Below are 19,871 nucleotides of genomic sequence, written 5' to 3' on the forward strand. Positions count from 1 at the left end.
ATATATGAATAATTAACCATCCACCGTCTTTGGTTTTTGGATGAGAAACTACATCAACGGCCACTCTGGAGCACGAACAGATGCGCAACCTTATCTCTACATTGTATTTGTTATTAGTTCATGTCCATGTGATGAAGCACCTGGAGTACTTAGGAGCCAGCACATAAAGAACTTCCTGACAAAAGGTTCCTTAATGGCTTTTGAGGCGTTCATTAACAGAGAACAGCCACTGTAGAAAGTAGTTAAAGAGCGTCTTCAAAGAGGCCCGTGGTGAGAGGATACAGTATATTTACTTACTGACTTTGCACAACGGTTTTAAAAACTCATCCCCACTTAGGCATCATCACTGCCAAGAAAGTATAGCACGGTTAAATATTGATTTAATTTAGTCTGACTGGTGAAGCTGTTTGCATAACATACTTTTTTTTAGATGTCTTCAGGTTGTGTGGAGATGAGTCCTCAACGTTGTAATTTTTTTTTAGTTTTTGCTTCCTCACTCCTCCTTTGAGAAGCCGTTTCTGGGGTTGGGTGACAAGTGAGGTCAAGCTAAAACGATTTGCGCCGCGCTATGATGTTCCAGATGGGAGTTCAATTCACACTAATCCTGTGACAAACCCACTTTGCTTAAAAAAGGCAGACAAGTTAAAAAAAAAAAAGAAGAGCTACAGCACAATGAAGACATTCCAGGCGCCATCTGAAAGCGATCAACCAGGACGCTGAGGAGAATAAATGCAGATGAATCAGTGGGTATGTGTACTTTGATTCATCAAACAGTCTGGCTTTTTTAGCTCATCGCACAGGAGCATGAGCTGGAATAATGATGAAACGCTTCATCGGTTCATCGCGCCCCAGAGGGAGATCAGAGGTCAGGCTGAGCTACAACTCGGCTGGAACTGGTAGCACTTCGGTGTCCCGTTCAAGGACATTAAGCAGCTTGAACCCCGAATGTGCACTATGGCACTGTGCAGACCCCCCCCACAACAGAGATGTACTGGACTTTTTTCATCTAAACCTCCTATCCTTTTAAACTGATTATTTTCTTTTTTGTATGTGCTTTGGCCTGCAGAGTGTTTATTGACTGCTTGGATCGTTAATCTGTGTTTTGGATGCATTACCTTATTATATAGCATTAGTTCCATCCTCTAGGCTTGGTGCTGCAGCCGGTGCTATTTAAAGACCATCAATGCAAGTTTTTTTTTCTTCTTCCTAGGTATTGTAAGAAGCTCCAAGAGGAGGAGGAGGAGGAGCTCTGTAGAACTGCTATAGAGCTCTCCCAGCTGTAACATAAATTTGCAGACATCAGAGGAAAGTATCTGATGTTAAGTCATTTTTTTTTCAAAATAAAAGCATTGCATTTTGTATTCCGTTAGAAAATGTGAGGAAAAAGAAATATAGAGGAAATTAATCCAAGTTGGATGATTTCAGAGATATAAATACGACTTTTATGGTGTAGGTGTCATCGGGAAAACGTGTGAAACTGTGCCTTTATAATGTGAAATACAGCAATAATTTGAGTTGAGCTCCACGTCGTCTTTTATTCTGAAGGGCACTAACGGAACTACTTCTACGCAACTGCGTGTGGCTTGCTGCTGCTCCCCGTCTCTGTAGTCCACCTCCACAGAATGCAAATTACCGAGCAACTCCAATACCTCGCAGATTGGTTAAGTACACGGAGCGCGCGGCGCGGCGCGAGAGCTGGACGCGGCACGCGCTATCATCTCTTTTTGAGTGGACTGTAAAACACGCGAGGGGGGAAATTATCTCTTTTTAGTGACAACGCTGTGTGTGGAGGTTTTTTTTTTTCTCCCTTGCACCTGCAACTTAAAAAAAAATAAATAAAGAAAAGAAAAATGAATACTTAGGAGGAGACTGCCAACAGCATCCCGGGACTTCACCGCGAGCTGCTCGTGCAACGGAATAATTGGTACCCTTCATGTGTGTGTGTGTGTGTGTGTGTGTGTGACAGCGGGGGGGTTGTAACACTTCACAAGAAAGACTGAGCGTGGACCCCGAGAGGACAAGTGGGGACTGGACTGACTGACGGGTGAAGTTTCCCCGTGTGTCAGCTGTTTTTTTTTTGTGAGGGAGTGCGAGGGGGGAAAAAGTGTTGGAAGGTTTTTATCCCTCTTTTCGATGCGTCGGCTCCCCCCGTGTCTACTCATGGACTGACTGTACGGTGACACTTCTTGGACCAGCGTCTCCCCCACACACACACACACACACCTCCGGTTCTTCATCACTTTCAGTCGGTAAGTCACGAAGCGGAGTAAAAATAATAATAATAAGAACATTTATTTTTGAAGCAGGCTTTTCTGGTGAGGCTGTATTCTCCTCAGGAATCCAGGTGTTCATTATGGACAGGTTCCAACTAGTATGCTATGCGCCCTCCACACATTTTAACCATTAGCAGGGAGAGTGAAAAAACATTCCTGTAAATAAAGTGAATCGTAAATCACGGCTGTGTCATTACCCGTGGGTTTTAAAAGTGAAGATGTTTTTTAAAATAAGTGCCTGGACTTTGACAAGGAGGCAGCAGCACAGACAGAGCTGAGGGTCCACCATTACCTCGAGCACACCTGGCCGTATGCCACACGCAGTTACTGTATCCTGGGGTTATGCTAATGAGGAGTGGTGTCATTACCTCCCTGAAAGAAACCCTCACAAAACTTTGCTTTTTAAATGCTACATTCTTTCTTTACAATCGCGGGAATGTATCCGCTTCACAAACGCCGCGGTTCATTATCATTTCCTGGCTCCTGTTTATATTTCTTGGCAGATAGCCCTGGCTAAATATAGGCTAGGTGTTGCGTATGAATATGTATAATTCAGTTAGTGGTCACAGGTGTGCTAAATGAGCACTGCGTCGCTCGCGACTTTAAACAGCCAATCAGAAATGAGTATTTTTTTACTGCTGCTACAGCTCTCTCATTTTAAACACTTTAAGCCTTCATTTTCAGTCCATTATATTAATCAGTACTGCCTCTAAATCCCAACTAAGTCTCATTAAATCAGTTCGCACTTTGTCACACAGGAGTGTGTATTCTGACCTAAAAGGCTGACGTCATATTTAAGTGAGAATCAACGAAGGAGAGACGCATCTTATTGGGGCTAAATTGCGAGTAGCTTAATTGAGTTTTTGGTCGCCATTTTTTTTTCTTCTTCTTCCAGATGAATAAACGCTTAATTATCTTATAGCTTAATTATAAGCAGCCCGTGGCTTAGATGTACGCACCGTATTCAAATGACTTGATTTGTTTAATTACTAATATGACACATTATGTAAAACTCTTGTGATTTTTTGAAGGGGTTAGGTGTCGCTGCGATCCATGAAGAGAAGACGACTCCCTTTGAGTTTCAAAGGATCTTCACGCCGTTGTTAATTAGACCTCTGCTGAGCAATTTTTGCGGGCAGTGGTGTGTTTGGAAAGTTGCAGCTCTTAAAAGTGTGGAATAGCCGAGGGAAATTTGTCTTCAAGTTTAAGAGTAACTTAGCATCACTTTCAGATAGAGAGAAAAGCCTGCAGATGTATCGGTGCTTCTTTGTGAGACACAGAGAAAGCAGGCACGGCTAGCCTACAGAATATTGAATCAGCCGGAAAAAAAAAAAAGAGAAGAGAAGAAGAAAAGGGCTTGAACAAGGAGCAAAGGGAGTCTCTCGCTCGCTCACTCTCGCTTCTTGAGTGGGCGGATGTCATGATTATCATTTTCTCCAGGATTTGCGATTGGAGGGCCGCGGGGAGGGGGGGTAGGGGGGGGCCCGCCTGGCAGAATCTCCGCAGATAACGTGGGTGTAGCGGCGGTGTTGGTGTCAACCCTGCAGGGCAAAAGCCACATCACTTCCAATAAGAGAGTTTAGAAAGAAAGGGAAAAAAAGAAAAGAGGGACAAGTCGTGGCGTAATTGGCGCCTGGGAACAATGCAGGGGAACGTGGTAGACCGGTCAGAGCTTTGCACGCTGGAGAAAATAGAGTGCACGGTGGTGGTGGTGGTGGTGGTGGTGGTGGGGTGGGGGGGGCTCTAATCTGCTATCCCCATGTCAGGCTGAAATGAAACAACACCCCGCCTCCCCCCCCCCCCCTCGCTGGACGCAACAAGTCTCACTATCTCGCCTTATCACGGGTTGGTTGACCTCCGAGGGAATAGAGAAGAACTTTCCTGCACCGTCAAGTCAGGTCATCGGGATGTCGTACTGCCGTTTAGAGGAAGCTACGACCAGTACTTAATTAGCTTGCTTCCTATGCAAAGTGTATCTCCTGCATTATTAAAACTAGCCCTATGCCTGCTCGTGCTTAGTCACTCCCTGGTGTGTTGTTGTTGTCCAGGAGTGTGCTACCTCTATATAACACCTGGAAGGAAAATAGCCTCTTTTCTCTCCAGTTGCTATAAACCTCCTCTCTCTTGTCAAGAGACATATAGGCGCTGGGAGCTTCAGGCCAGTGTATCTCTTATTGCGAGGCTGGTTCGGTGAGAGGAATAGAATCCTTGCAGGGGCTCCCAAACTCAATCTAAAAAAAAAAAAAAAAAGCCTTAAAATCATTTCCAACACAGCAGATTGATCAGAGTTTAAAAAAAAAAAAAAGAATGAACTTTTCCTGCAGCGAGATTGCACAATGCAAGACGGATTTTTCTGTCTACTTGGAGAACAGACAGACGTATAGACTCAGCACCTGTCATGAATGTCTATCCTTTCTTGCACAGGCTATAAATATTGCACAAGCTGCTGTTGCTGCTGCTGCACGAGGGGGGGGGGGGGGCGGCACATTGAATACAACGGGTTTGTGTGGTTAGGAGTTCCGATGAAATGCACATTATCGAGGACGATAAATGCCTCGCTGGCCTTGTTTGCAATGCAACATTCCCTTCTGTGGCATCAACGTCACATGTGGCACCTTGCATTCCTGAGCGGCCCGAGCCGTGTTGTGTGTACATTCATTTAATCTCCACTTTGTGTTCTGATGCTAAAGCAGAATCCTGAAAAAAGAAAAAAGGACGGGGGGGGGGATTATGAGTGTTAAGACTTTTCGTTTCCACTTTGAAGGCTTTGTGGAGCTTCAGTATGCTTTCCAGCTTCCTCAAACTGCCCGCTGTGGCGTTGCCCCTTAATTGGTCTTGAATGGTCTTGTTAAGGAGGACTGTGCGGGTCCGCTCGAGCCTCCCTGGTTATTAAGTCATCAGACACTCAATTAACTCTGCAACTGTACCTGATCCTTTCAAAGGGGCAGAAAAACAAGACGCCTTGTTGTGAATCTAAATTAAGGCCGCCGCCTGAATTGTCCTCATGTTGCATTTATTTAAATCCTCTCTTTGCCGAGGCTTTCATGTAAAATAGTCTGTGACTGCGTCTGTGCTCGGCTGTTTAAGTCCGCCCCGCCTGATGCTGGCAGATCCATCCGGCCGTGATTCTTCCATCGGTCATCGTCTGGATTTCCTTCAGGTAGTGCGCATCACTCTGCAGCTCTCTGGAGAGGGGAGGGTGGGGGGGGGGGGGGTGTCAAACAGGTGGAGTTTTGTTCTACCGGTGCTCTGCATCATAAAGCAACTTATAGTGATCCCAGAGTGTCACAGGAATGAATAATGGAAGCGTCTGGTGAATAAATAGAGAGTTGGGGGGAAGGGGGGTAGAGCTGAGAGTGAATCAGACTCCACAACCCAACCACTGATTTCCTGTCAAATGTAAAAACTTGCGAGCGCACGTTCCCCAAACAGCTGAAGACAGACTGTGACTTTACGCTAATCTCACGTCTTTTTATTACTTTCTCCTCACCGCGAGAGCTCAGGGAACTTTGGATGTGTTTTTCTTTTTTTTTTGCTGGTTTGGCAGAAAGCTAATCCCCAGGGGTTTTTAAGCTGGGCACAGTGTTGTTCTTTATACACACTTCTTATTCTTCTCATGGACATGCATGCACACAAATATTTTTTAAAGCAGTCAGTAGTCCTCACAAACACCACTCAGCTGTTATTCATGACTCAATACAGCAGCAGATGTGTGGCTGGATGTGAAGTGTTGTCCAATCGGTATTCTCAGCAGGGTGTTTTTGACGAGATGTTAGAAGCAAAACAGTCACACATCTGCCAATTAAGGATGTCAAAAAGACGAGACTTGACTAAAGAGAGAGTATTTGTTTCATTAAGAACATGTGGCCTTGGTCTGCCTTCCTAGCTGCATTAAGACGTTATACTGAATAATGTCAAGTCTTTCAAGCTGATAAGACAAATATAGATTAGTGATGGGCCTCGCAATTAATCGCAATGTCATCGTTATCGCAATATGTTATATTTTAAAGGCACAGTATGTCAATTCTGCCACCAGGGGGGTCTCAATCCAAAAGATGACGTCGAGCTTAGCGGGGAATCATGGGAGTGATTCTCTCCAGCTTCCTTATGTAGCGTACTTTGACGTCATTTAGACACAGTCTACTAAATGAAAAAGAAAGGAACACCAAGACGTGACAGAGGTTGAAACAAAGACGTTTTTCTTTTGCGACCTCCTCTGTCTGTTGCTCTCTGCTACATGTGCTGCACACTACTGAGACTACTGTCCACTATGTGGAGTTAAAGCTCCCCTAAGATGGAGCATTTTTAAAATCACTGCAGATATGCAAACGTATGCTGATGGTGATATGGAATAGGATAAAATAAACAGATATATTGCTCTGGCTCCGGTTAGGACAGTTTATAGACGTACATCGGCATCATCTGATGATTTTTGTTTTCTTTGTTTTGAGTATCAGGAACTAGAGTCAGCTACTTTCAAACAGTAGAAGTATGTTTCTCTTAAAATACTCGACGTTATTTCGGCCCGACCGATTTACTTTTTCATGCCGATAACAACACGGATTTAGGGCCGATATCTTTCTCAGATCGATCGACAATCTTTATGTATAGCTAGATAGATATGGACACACACACATTACAATGCTGTTACTTAATACTTGTCAGATTTATTATGAAGATTAGATTTTTTTTTCAGTTGAACTAAAGCATTTATTGACCAGAGGGCACCAGAAAACAACTTGGAAATGAACAATTAAACTGAATAAAGCTAGTTATATCGGCATATCAGAGATACAATTAGCAGACACTGATAGTCACAAAATGTGCAAATATTGGCCGGAATTATCGGCAAGCCAATTTATCGGTCGGGCTCTAGACATGATCAAGTGTTTTATGTTGCCATGCTTTTAAAAAAGCAGACAGATTATGTGGACACAGACTACTCTACGATAAACAGATTAGTCCTGTTCTGTGGACACTACTGAATGTTCTCGCCGCTGCCCTTCAATAGTGTTTACCCGGAGTCGGCAGGTCTGTCGACCTATATAATGTGTGGCTCCTTTAAGACTGGAGGCCGTCTATCACACAGCAGATCTACACCTATTTATGGAGTGAATCACAAGACTGTCATTAGTGTTACCCTGTGGCCTTTTTCACTGCTGCTGTGAAACGGGCCATTCAACCGGCTGAGAACAGACAAGACACTTTGGATGATTATGACGGGCATCAGACATAACACTTACTTAACAACTTCCCTCACATCTGTGCTTTGGTTAAGGTGCGACAGTCTTCCTCTTAAGGCTTAGTATGCAGAATGAATTCATCGTTTACCAGTCCTGCTGTGGGCTCTGGTTTCGTCACCACTGAATCAAATGTGCTCTTTTTTTGCAAAATGCAGTAATGCACAAAGAGAAATGTACATCTGCTCGGTGCAGATGTCTTTCCTTACTCAATGTACCTCGATGCCACAATACACTTGTGTAATCTGCGTGCTCATTTCTGGAGAACTAATTACTGCGCATTAGTTAAACAGACCATTTGAAATGCAAGCCTACTAAATTGTGCTTGCCAAGGGAGCAGAGCCGCCTCCCCTCCCTTTCCCATGCAGTCTTTGTGCTTCTATTATTAGTTCTATCATGCATATGTTTGCTATCAGAAATTAAAGCCCACCAGCCGAGAACAGTAAGAGGAGGCGGCTGCGCAGTCCACAAGGTATCGAGGTTTACGCTCACGTGTTTCAGACGTATGAGGCGTGAAAGCAGTTCACAATCAGTTCCCACTGCTTTCATCTGGCCCATATGATCTGCTGCCAGCTGTTAGAACTGCTGCATGGCACGAGACCAGCGCACAGCTGACGGTGTTTTAACAGGCCACTGATGACGGTTCCAAAAGACGAAGGCCCCCCAAGCAGCCGGCAGATCACGGGGCGATGCTCCTCACTTCCTTGGTCACAGGGGGGCTTTGTGTTTGCAGCAGTGCCAAAAGGATCTTTGTTTTCTGGGTCGTAAAGCGGTGTGGTGGAGGGACTACGGGCTGCTAGCGAACTCTTTCTCAGGGGGAGAGCGTGGGGTTGATTTAATAGTTTGAAGAACGTCTGTTCTACTTGATACTTGATTTCCTCAATTTGTAAATTGTGCTGATTAAGAGTGTCATCAATTCATCTAACTTCTAGGGGTATTTTTTTCATTAATGGTATCAATTCAATGAGGGGAAAACAATTGTCAAAATCATCTAAATATTGTGCTGTTCCGAAATTCGCTTTCAGTGAAACCAGTGAAAAAATGTTGCCATTCCACCTCGCCCACAGTTTGTAGCTGACTTGCTCAGCTTCTTTTTTTTTTGCCAGGAGCTAATCATCTTTTGGAATTTGCCTCAAGTGCTGAAAACCAACCACTGAACCGCTGCTTGGTTTTACAGGTTGTGTGTTACAGAGGCGGGTGCACAGTCCACATCAAGGCCGCAAAAAGCAAACGTTTGAAGTATTAGAGAAACTTGTGATTGTTATAAAGTGCACCCACATTCTGGAAAATCCAAACGATATGCTACATTTTGTAAATTAGTTGATAAAATGTAATAGGAATTACCATTAAATCCTGAATATGAGTTGTATATAAAATGCATGGATGGGATTCTCGACTGCGTCAGGTTGTGTGCAGTGTGTGATGGTGGTGGCTGCTGCACTTGCGGTCATCAAGGCGCTTGTGTAAGCATTTTATACTGGTGTATTGGTGCCGCTATAAGTGTGTCTTATTCACCAGATTTGAAGGTATAGGGCCCTTCTCAGTATGTCTTTATAGCACAACAAAAGATCGATAAATTGAAAATGTCAAATCACCTCAGAACTTTGTAACCATGCACCATTCCCTGCGAGACGCCATACACCCTGCCTCCAAGACAAGACATCTCATCATTCACATTCACCCGTGTGTCTTAGAATAAACAATTTCATACATGCTCTTCTAATTCATCATCATAATGTTTGATGCGTGTCATGAGTACGGATTACATTTACATTTCAGCTCTCAGACGTGCACTTGATAAACCAGTATATTAAACACCATTTATAAGCCTCTGACAGGAAACCTCAGATTGCACCGAATTAAAATGTGCTCCTTCCACCACCCTGTTGTCAAGACCCATAAATCACCACGTCTGCAGGTAGCCTAGTAATGAGGCGGACGAGGGTCATAAAATGCCAAGAAGCGAGGTGTCGCTGGAGCGTTTGAAAACAAGTTTGAAACAGAGAAAAAATTCCATCCACAAGATATCCACGGGAGAAGTTTAAAAAAAAAAACACAAACACGGAGTGACTTTTATCAGTCTTGACGGAGTTGGGAGAATGGCTCTGTCGGGTGCCACTAGGGATAACAAGCCCTTCCATACTTGTACATCAAGACGCCTCACGCTACAGAAAAGGGAATTAGGCTCCTGCCTTATGGGCTATTTGTGGCTGCAGCGTGCTTTACTTCCTTTGACAGTGATGAGGACAGAACATGACTACAGCCGTGTTCCTATTATCTAAAAATAATATCTTAAACTGTCAACTGGATAATACTTATTGCACGCCACTCCCAGTACATTTCGACCCAGGTTTATGCTGTGTTCATGGGAGTCACATACGACTCAGTCACGTTGAACTATGACAAATGCCTAGAAGGTACAAATTAGTAGCCGTTTAGTGCGTGAAGTGTGCAATCCAACGGAAAGGAAAGGGTACATGTGCTCCATGTTTTCAGTGGAGATGCTCAGTGCGACCTCTGGCTTTCACATAGCATCGTCAGAATCAGAAATCACAGCAGGATACACTTGAGGGAAATGTTGCAGATGCTATTCAGACCACCTGGAGCTATGCAGCCAGCTACTCCAATGTCTGAAGCATAACTATGGCAAGTTCATGGGAACACAAGCGGACAGCCCAAGAAGAGATGAGGGTGATTATCCAACCTTACTCCATCTGCGAGCTGTCCAACCAAAGTGACCACGAGCAAGATGTTCTCTACTGGTAGCCCGTGCCTGACTTCTGACCTCGCTGTGGATGAGATAAAAGACATAATAGGACCAGTCAGTCGAAAACCCTAAGTACCAAGTTAAATTGAAATGTATCTGCATTATTACACACCTAGCAATGCAGGGGCAATGTCAAGAAGTGTAATTTACTTCAAAAACATCTGTTAGACATCCTCTAAAACTATGTTGTGGATTAAAAAAGCTAACAGATAGATGACAGCTGGATAGCTAACAGATGGAAACTCCATAAAGCTGCTTCTTGCACTTAGAAGTCGGTTGACATTGTACTAGTAGCGTGTGTTGCTGGACTCACTGACCAGTGCTGTAGGGAAGTGCTCAAGACTCAAGAAACAGAAATGTTTTAAATGAAAGCATTTGCACCTGATCGTTTTTAAAACTTCATAACATTGGAACAATACAAGTCCTAGCTGGCCCTAATGAAGTGTGAGCATGCTATTTCTGGGACTGTAAGTGGCTAAATCCTTGTTGTGCATGTTACAGCACCAGGAGAAAAGCCCAATGTGCGATAAATATACCATCAACAGATTTTGCTTCCCCTCTCTCCCTCTGTTGTCTTCTCCTCGTCGACTCTCAACCATTTTCATTTCAAACTCATCACATTTGATGTCGGATGATGATTTGGCTTCACACTCATGCACGAGGGGAGTTCTCATCGGGCTCCACTAGATCTCTAATTGAATTGTCTGAACAGCAAGAGATGCGCATTTGAATCCCCACAAAAAAAGAAGGGAATATAAAGAGCCCAGCACCGGAAGAAGCGTTTCATCTCTTGTGCCTGTCACGCTGCCTCCCATGCAACATTGATTACCTGAGAGAGAAAAAATGGATCAGTGAGAGAGAGGTCTTTTTGAAATACAGAAGACAGAGTGTACGAGGCTAATGCCTTTCTCCCCACATCTGCCCTCAGCAGTGTCATCATGCAGTGTGCGATAACATCTGCCAATAGTCTGTTTCATTTCACATTGTCTTACGAAGCATCAGGGTCAAAGAGGTGAGCGCCTCGGGCGCCTCGGCCACCACCAGACTTCTGAACAGACCAAAACAGATAAGTCAGGGAAAGGAAAACGGCCAGAGATATACTCAGGGGCAGGCTTTCTGAATATTAACATCATGTTAAAATGCAAACCAAAAACCTTTGAGAAATTAGATTTTTGTTTCATTTCATTCCAGCACATTATCTCCCAATGATAAACTCAAAGTCAATCATATTTCCTCAACTTTCTCCCTGTTATTGGTTCAAGGTGGTCATTTTCCACTATGCCGCTACATCTAAGAGACCAGACATACCCCAGAGACCTCACAAGCCTTCAAGTTTTCTCAAGCTGTGACATCACAAGCCGATAATCTTTCACCACCTCCGTCCATTGGCATGTCGGGAATATTCTCAAAAAAGGGATGAAAGCAACAATGATAGCTGATGAAATATACCCGTTCTCCAGGTCGGACTCTTAAATTCATAATAAATCAAAGGGTTCCTGTGTTTTTACGCTGTCAAGCTAATGTTCCAACCTCTCTGACACTCTCATTTATTAGAGGTAGAAGAAGATGACATGAAAGGCTTCCCTTCAAAATGCTAAATAGGTTTAAGTTGTCAAGCAACTGTTTACCATATGAGGAATATCTTTCAAACTATTATTTTTTATTCTTTTACATGCACAGTTATTGGCTTTGTAACGGACTTGGGCATTGGTAAAGAGATTCCAATAGTTGGTGTTTGTATTGTTGTGCAGCTGTGCAGGCGGACTAACAGCACTGGATGTCCCTGGAGGCTGGAACATGCTACTAATTATTCTGCTGTATTCTGTCTGATGTTGTGGTGGTTCCCTGTAGAGATGAGTCAAATGGATTATTTATGCGCCAAGTTTGTGAACTATTCCTGTTGGTAGATTGTTAATGATGATTTCTACACAGACTTGCATTTGGTAAAAGGGTTGTTTGAGTTAATTTTCCTTGATCCAAACGATGGTTCGAATCCCATTATTCTCTTGTATTGTTTGTAGCACTTTGATGTCTCTCAGGTCAGGGGGAGTGAGGAGTGTGAGTCTCGGTCTATTGTAGCTGAGAAGTCCGGAGTTACCTCGGGGGGGAAAACCGCTTGTACATCAACAGAGGTTGGAGATAGCGTCGACTTGGTTGTCGTCCATAATTCTGAATGCTCGACAGCAAAACAGTAAAATGCATCAAGGCAAGACAAGATATGAAATAGTAAAAGTGAAGAAACAATAGGTGTGGATAATGGGTGTTGATCTACATAAAAGAGCATCCCTGGGGCGCCAATTGCCTAGTGGTTAGTGCACACACCCAATGTATGGAGGCTATGGTCCTCCTAGCATCTAATCGGACCTGTGGCTCCTTTCCCAAACGTCAATCCCCGCTCGTCTTGCCCCTATTTCTGACTATTCACTGTCCTATCTCTAAGAAAATAAAGGCATGAAAAGCCCAAAAAAGAAAAGCATTCCTATCCACCTTCCAAACAACTTATGCTAGCTGCTTTATCGGGAAGTCAATGGCAGCCATCCCAATGAAAATGTGCCCCACATTTCATTGCCCTCCCTTCAATGTAGAGAAAGTGATTTCTAGTCAAATGAAGGTCGAGCACCGTTCATGGGCAGATTTTGAGTCAGAGGTTGGAGCCTCTGACAGACAGCGTTCTCCAGAGGCAGTATGGGCTGAACCCAGCTTGCCCAGTCTTGTTAGAGTTGAGCGTTCCAGATGCTAATCGCATTCGTTAGCATGAAACAGCTGCGTCTTCCTGCCGTCTCACAATGTCTTATCTCTTTGAAGAATTCTGTTAGTGAACTGGGGATATCTGGTTCTCCTTGATCATGTGAAGATGGCTATACTTCTCCATCAGTCCCCCCCCCCTCCCCCCCGAGAGTGATCTAGCCTTTGATCCAATGTGATTTTAGTCAAATTAACGTAATAGATTGAGATGTGGCGCTGAGGCATGCCATCATTAAAATCACATTCCAGCGCTTCCCTTGTCATTCAACATAAATCCTGCTTACAATCAAGTGTGAGTTCACAGTGTATTCATTGGACAGCTCTGTCTGTGTGCTTCAGATGCCATTCTTCACCGCATGGAGAACGGTTTTAAACAAATTAACGAACATAGGTGGTTGCTGATTAATTCATCCTCAGTCCGGTCGAGTAGTGAGAGTTAATTGGTCGAACAATAAAGACACCAATCATTTATTTTCAGTTTACACATTTTGAAAAGTCTGTGATGAATTATTTTCTTAGACATGGAATCTTAATGGACCAAAGAGACTTCTGCGTTTCTATGACTCACCCCCCTCCGAGTAAATTCTTTGTTCGAGTGAGTCCTGCAGACAAAGGGCAGAAAAATCAGTCAAATGAGAGAGCCATTTTTTTTAAAAATATACCATTATCCCACTGTGAGTAACTGAAGAGAGATATGCTGTCTTACTGTCACTGCTCATCCTGGGAGATGTATTTACTCACTGGTGAAAGGCATGGTCGAGTTTCAGACTCTGAGGAATCTGACGACTGTTTTATATGGATTATTAGGATTCCCGTTAGCTACACTTGATCAACCTCACATTCCTCATGTCTACTCCAAGACACATTGTAACTCAGTGATAAAGAGGCAACATTATAGAGGAAGGAAATAAGGTACATTTAAATTGAGATCTATTTTCACAGAATCAAAGAATTGAAGGATACTCGACGTGTGTCCTTGTCCCGTAATCTATTTTTCATGCTGTTTTACTCTATACAATTCTACACTGCACAAACTCCCTCATCCTTGAGGAGTGTGACTTCCACTCATGCATACAGTGCAGCCAGACATGGAATTGTAACCCCACACACTTTGACACAAGTTCATGTCCTGTAACACATGAAACTTGCATGACGTGTGGCTCACAATGGTTGAATATCATTTAAAAGTCTTGGAATGATGCTTTACATTTGACTTGTACAACATGTACACTCGCTGCTCTTTTTCTTTTCCTCCCCACCCCCTCTGAACCATACTTCTTTTTCTATCTCCACAGATACCTCAAAGCGAAATGCTGCCCTGTATCATTTTCATCGGCTTGTTCCTCTCTGCGGCCCGATCCCAAGATATCCATCCCTCAGAGGCATCCTCCTCCTCTTTAAGTGAGTCTTGTGACTCGCTGTGCTCCTGCGAGGGGAAAGACGGCATCCTTCATCTGAACTGCGAGCAGAGAAACATCAGCAAAATCTCCCAAATCAAAGTCCCGGCAGGTGTGCCCTTCCACCTGAACCTTTACAAAAATGACTTGGTCGAACTCCGCGCAGAGGAAATGGAAGGGCTTAAGAATGCCCTTTCGCTGCACATCGGGGGTAATAGCATACAAGAGCTGGAGCCGGGGGTCTTCAGCTCCCTGGGCTCGCTGAAAAAACTACACATTAATAGCAATTTCCTCGTAACTCTAAAAGAGGACACTTTTCAAGGCCTGGTGAACTTGGAGTTTCTCCAAGCTGACACAAATTTCATACGGGTCATCGAGCCGGGGGCCTTCAACAAACTGATCCGTCTCAAGGTGCTAATCCTCAATGATAATTCCATAGAGTTTTTACCCAACAACATTTTCCGCTTCGTGCCCCTCACCCACTTGGACTTACGCGGCAACAAGCTCCAAACACTGCCTTATGTCGGGTTTCTGGAGCACATCGGACGGATTATGGAGCTTCTCTTGGAGGACAATGACTGGGTGTGCGACTGTGATATTTTACATTTAAAAATCTGGATGGAGAACATGAGGGCCCAGTCAGCTCTCGGGGACGTGGTGTGCACCACACCACATCATCTCAAGGGGACTATTCTAGCGAAAGTGAAGCGGGACGTTCTGTGCCCATCGCATGCAGACATCAATCTGGAGGAGCCGTCAAAGTCGCTGGATATGGTCGTTACCCCCTCGTCCAAAGTGGCTCAGATTCCCAAGCTGAACGCCAAAGACGAGGTACCGACCCCGTCTCACGTTCCTGGCAGTCCTTGTGTGGAGCACTGTTCTTGTCACAATCACCCTGTGGCTGGGTTTTTGATGCATTGTCAGGACAGGGGAATTCAAAAGGTGTCAGATATCGGAATACTACAACAGAGCCCCACTAAACTGGTGATGACGGGAAATATGATTCAGAAACTCTTGAAGTACGATTTTGTCACATATGACAGTTTGGAATTGCTCAACCTCGCAAACAACCGGATCGATTACATCGACAATGAAACTTTCCTCAGCTTGAGCAGTCTGAAAAAACTGTACCTGAATGGCAACAGAGTAGAAAAACTGTTCTCCACAATGTTTGTGGGACTGCACAACCTTGAATACCTGTATCTGGAATACAATCTTATCAAAGAGATTGCTCCAGGCACTTTTAATCCCCTGCCAAACCTGAAGCTGTTGTCATTAAATAACAACCTGCTCAGCTCCCTCCCAGCCCAGATCTTCCGCAACGTGCCCCTCACCAAATTAAACCTGAGGAAAAATCTACTTATGCATCTGCCGGTGAGCAACGTGCTCGATCAACTCGACTCTCTGGAGCAGATTTATTTAGAGGACAACCCCTGGGACTGCAGCTGTGACTTGCTCAGCCTCAAACAATGGGTGGAGAAACTCAGAAAGGACACGGTGGTGGGCTCCATTTTGTGCCACACCCCGGATAAAGTGATTCAGGCTGAGCTGAGAAGCCTGCGTCATGAGGTGCTGTGTCCCGGGTTGGGTACCTATCACCCTGTGCCTCCAGGGCAGGAGGAAAGTGTCACTGTCACACTGGGGCCCGACAGCATTGACAAAGGTTTATTCAGTTCACTCACCGACACCGTCCCCCTCTCTGTGCTCATCCTAAGCCTTCTTATGTTTGTCCTTGTGATTATATTCTGCTCAGCCGGATTGGTGGTGTTTGTTGTGCATCGGCGTCGGCGCAGGGCAAAGAAAAAAGCAGCGGAGGAGCAGCCGCGTGAAAACACCAGCAGCAGTCCCATCCACTTACACTACAGCATGTACGGCCAGAAAACCACACACCACACCCTGACGCAGAGGACGGGGTCGGCCACTCTGTACGAGGACAGATCGCACAGTCCCATCGTGCAGATCTGCCGCAACCCCACCTACTGCTCGCAGCACAAGGAGCACGACGCAGAGTTGGATTACAGCGTGGACGACCCCGGCGCCAAGCACCAGTTCTGCCGGAGCATCATGGAGAAGGAGAACACGTCCCCGCTCACCGGGAACCCCGCGTCCAAGTTCCGAGCCATGACCGGGGAGTGCCCCGCCGAGTTCGTCACCCTCGGCAATCCCAACTCCCTGTACAGGAACATTCTGGAGCGGGAGAAGGAGCTGCAGCAGCTCGGAATAACCGAGTATCTCCGGAAGAACATGCCCCAACTTCAGTCCGCCGTAGACATGCAGGTCCCAGGGCACCAAGAGGAGTTAAAGCTAATGGAGACAATTATGTACTCGAGACCACGCAAGGTCATGCTTGAGCAAACTCAGAATGAGTACTTTGAACTCAAGGCCAACTTGCATACTGAGCCAGATTACTTAGAGGTCCTGGAGCATCAAACTGCATTTAACTGAGCGTGCACAGACTCAAAACAAACGCTATATAGAATCCACTTTAAAAACCAAGTGCCTTGTCCCGTTTGCCCTCTTGTACTTTCCACAGTGTGAAACATATATCATGGGCACATCCCTTTTTTTTTTCAGTTGAACTGTAGCACAGAATGTAACTGGGTTTATTCTTTTGTTATGTGTTGACAGCCATGTTATGTAGCTGGTGAAAGGTGTCGTTCATGTCTGGCCAAATGTAACCACAGTCTGTGGAGCAGACCTGGACTGCAACCAACTTTTCAACACATTTCGAGCTCGATCGGCTTATTATGGTTGATGAAAACATCCATGGCGTCGGTGCCGGCAACTAAATTGATCCACTATCCTCCCCCCCAATCTACCCCCCCTCCAATGTCTGACATCCTGATAGGATGAAGCAGATGTTTGGAAAGAAGTGGGTGAATTTCAATCACCACTTGACCCAGAATCGCTGTATAATCAGTCAATCCTTAGCCCGGGTTTGACCTGATTACGCCCTCTGTCAACATTAAGCCAGCTGGATGATGCTCATTGTGCCGTAGAGTCAGCAAAAATGCCAACTGTACATTAGAAAACAGTGACAGGAGCACGTCTGTTGTTCCCCGATCGATTCGAGCCACTGCGCCGCTGCAGTCGTTGTCTTTATTTATTTTTATACAAACTGCTGATATTCACAGAACAGGATGTTTATCCTCCTCTTAATCAGTACATACAGCACTTAAAGTCCAGTATATTACACAATAACTTTTAATCTTGTACAAAATGCATTGCACTAATCAAATGCCATAAGATGGTGCATGACAATCAAACAGAGTCCTGCTGAAAAACCTTTCTTCCTTCGTTTGTTTGTTTCTGTTTTGTTTTCTGCCAGTGAAAAATGAGCCACAAATGTGTGTGATCCCTCAAGTGTGTGTGAGGTCGTGTTCCATGTAACTAATGTACGTCTGGGAAAGAGTCAAGCAGCAGTCAGAAGAACACATAGCTCCTTCCCTCAAGCTTGACTGGGCATGTTCTGAACTTTTTATTTTTTGTTGTTTGAAGGCGTGGGCATACTACACTGTTAGCACATGAATGGTTACTGATGAGCAGCGTTGCCCAATGAGCTCCCAGTTTTTTCCCCACGTTTGACAACCTTGCCGAGCGACTTCAGACGACTCTCTCCAGCTCCTCCTACTCACAAGCAATGGACCGCTGGCGACTCGTGGACGTTTGTCAGGATTTAACAACCACTTCCTTCATACTCATTCAAACTTTGAAAAACGGTTCATGTAAGCACACACACTCTGTAGCTTTTCTACCTAAACTAGATTGAAATTATTTATTCTGTATATTTTGTATATACTTATGTTCCGTTATATCTTTGGTTTTTGTGTGCCTTCAGTGCTGTACAGAATATAAACAGAAGTTGTAACTGATAGGAAATAAAGAGTTACAATATTAACTTGGAACTGGATTTATGGGGGTTTGAAAGCCAGGAAGCTAGTTCTTGACTTTGATTGGTTTTTATTGGAAACTACAACTTTAAATATGAGGAAACCCAAACTTAAATACAGTAACAGCTGAATTCCACCAGATGTATCCAATGTGTGCTGCGTCTTTAAGTAGCCATAATCACATCTTAAAGGTACAGTACAACACTGTGGATTGCCTGCAGCGCCTCTGCAGTGCACAGACTGTTTTTCTAATTGACGCTCCAGCCACCCTGAGCTGCAGCTTAACCCAAACAGAATGACCCTCTCTCTCTCTCTCTTAATGCCCCATCAGTCCTGCATGCATCTACTTGTGTAAACACCATTTGGCTGTTTTCCTGCTGTGTGAATTATTTAACCTCCCCCCCCCGACACCCCTGCAATGGCTCAAACCTAGTCCTTAATCACACAACAATGGCTGCAGGGCTTCTCTTTTTCTTATCACCAGCCGGGCTATTCTGCATGACTTTTCCTCCTCTCTGGGGAAACAGTGGGCCCTCTCTAATTTCTCCATTTTCCATCATAATTGATGTTTCCCAAGCTCCTGTGCAAGAACACACACGATACCTCGCTTTATGCAAAGCACATGCACACACATTCATATAAGCGCTTGCATATAAACACAAAACATCCCCCCCCCCGAACATTAATAAATGAATGTTTATGGGTTTGCTTGCAGACACGCATCATTTAAAGCAATGCAAAGTTATAGAAGCACGCACACACGCAGAGCAGGGAAGACAAATTATCCTCTGTGGCCGATCCTGCGGGACTCATAAGCAGTATGGCTGATCCAAAGGTGAGACATTAGCAAAGTGCATTAGTGCACTTTGAGAAATATTTCATGCCCAGGCCTGACTTTGAATTAATTTGATCACTTTTTTGAGCTGAAGCTCAGCAAGTGGCCCGTCTTTGATCTGAGGTACAAACAACAACCACGACTCCCAGACAAAGAAATACTGATGAAAATACAAACTCAGCGTGGGTTCAACCTTTCCCTGAACAAACTTCTGCTTTTATTCTTTTGAAACTCTTTGCCCGGTCGTGTCTTACCTTTTGTAAAAACACAAATCTGGAAGTTTCAAACAGAAGAAATGAGAAGTGTTCTCTAAAAAAGCTTCATATCATACAGCCAAGGCTGCCCATAAGGGGGGGAAGGGGCCCAGCTGCACGAGGGGCCCATGACTGGAAGCAAAATGATAATCCATCCTAAATGTAAGCAATGATTACACAATTTAGTTTTACACCTAAATACAACCCCCCTCCCTCTTCCCTTTCTTAAGATGGTTAACTTTTTTGTTTGGGATGTTAGCATCATTAGCGGGCCCACTGATGTCAAATGTTAGACCAGTAATGTTAGACTTTGTATGCCCATACAAGGGGCTGCACAAAAATAATGATGAGGGGAAATAAAGAAGGCATAGGAATTGGACCCCGAGGCAACAATAACTTTTTTTAAGTCGACGCAAAATGCTGATCTGCTCCAGGCCGAAGATCCAAATGTTAGCAAGGAAGCTAGCACT

The 19,871-nt window shown here is 44.5% G+C and overlaps 1 protein-coding gene across 1 annotated transcript; it reads left to right on the top strand.

Annotated features, from left to right (window-relative positions):
• Positions 1-1,635: 1,635 nt before the first annotated feature.
• Positions 1,636-18,320, top strand: slitrk6 (SLIT and NTRK-like family, member 6). Its single transcript, XM_020634155.3, has 2 exons — positions 1,636-2,249; positions 14,321-18,320. Exon 2 carries the CDS (start codon positions 14,336-14,338, stop codon positions 16,865-16,867), a length of 2,532 nt encoding a protein of 843 aa, XP_020489811.1. The 5' UTR covers positions 1,636-2,249; positions 14,321-14,335; the 3' UTR covers positions 16,868-18,320.
• The last annotated feature ends 1,551 nt before the right edge of the window (positions 18,321-19,871 follow it).

Source organism: Labrus bergylta, chromosome 24 (assembly GCF_963930695.1).
Source record: "Labrus bergylta chromosome 24, fLabBer1.1, whole genome shotgun sequence".
NCBI classification, from domain to species: Eukaryota; Metazoa; Chordata; class Actinopteri; order Labriformes; family Labridae; genus Labrus; species Labrus bergylta.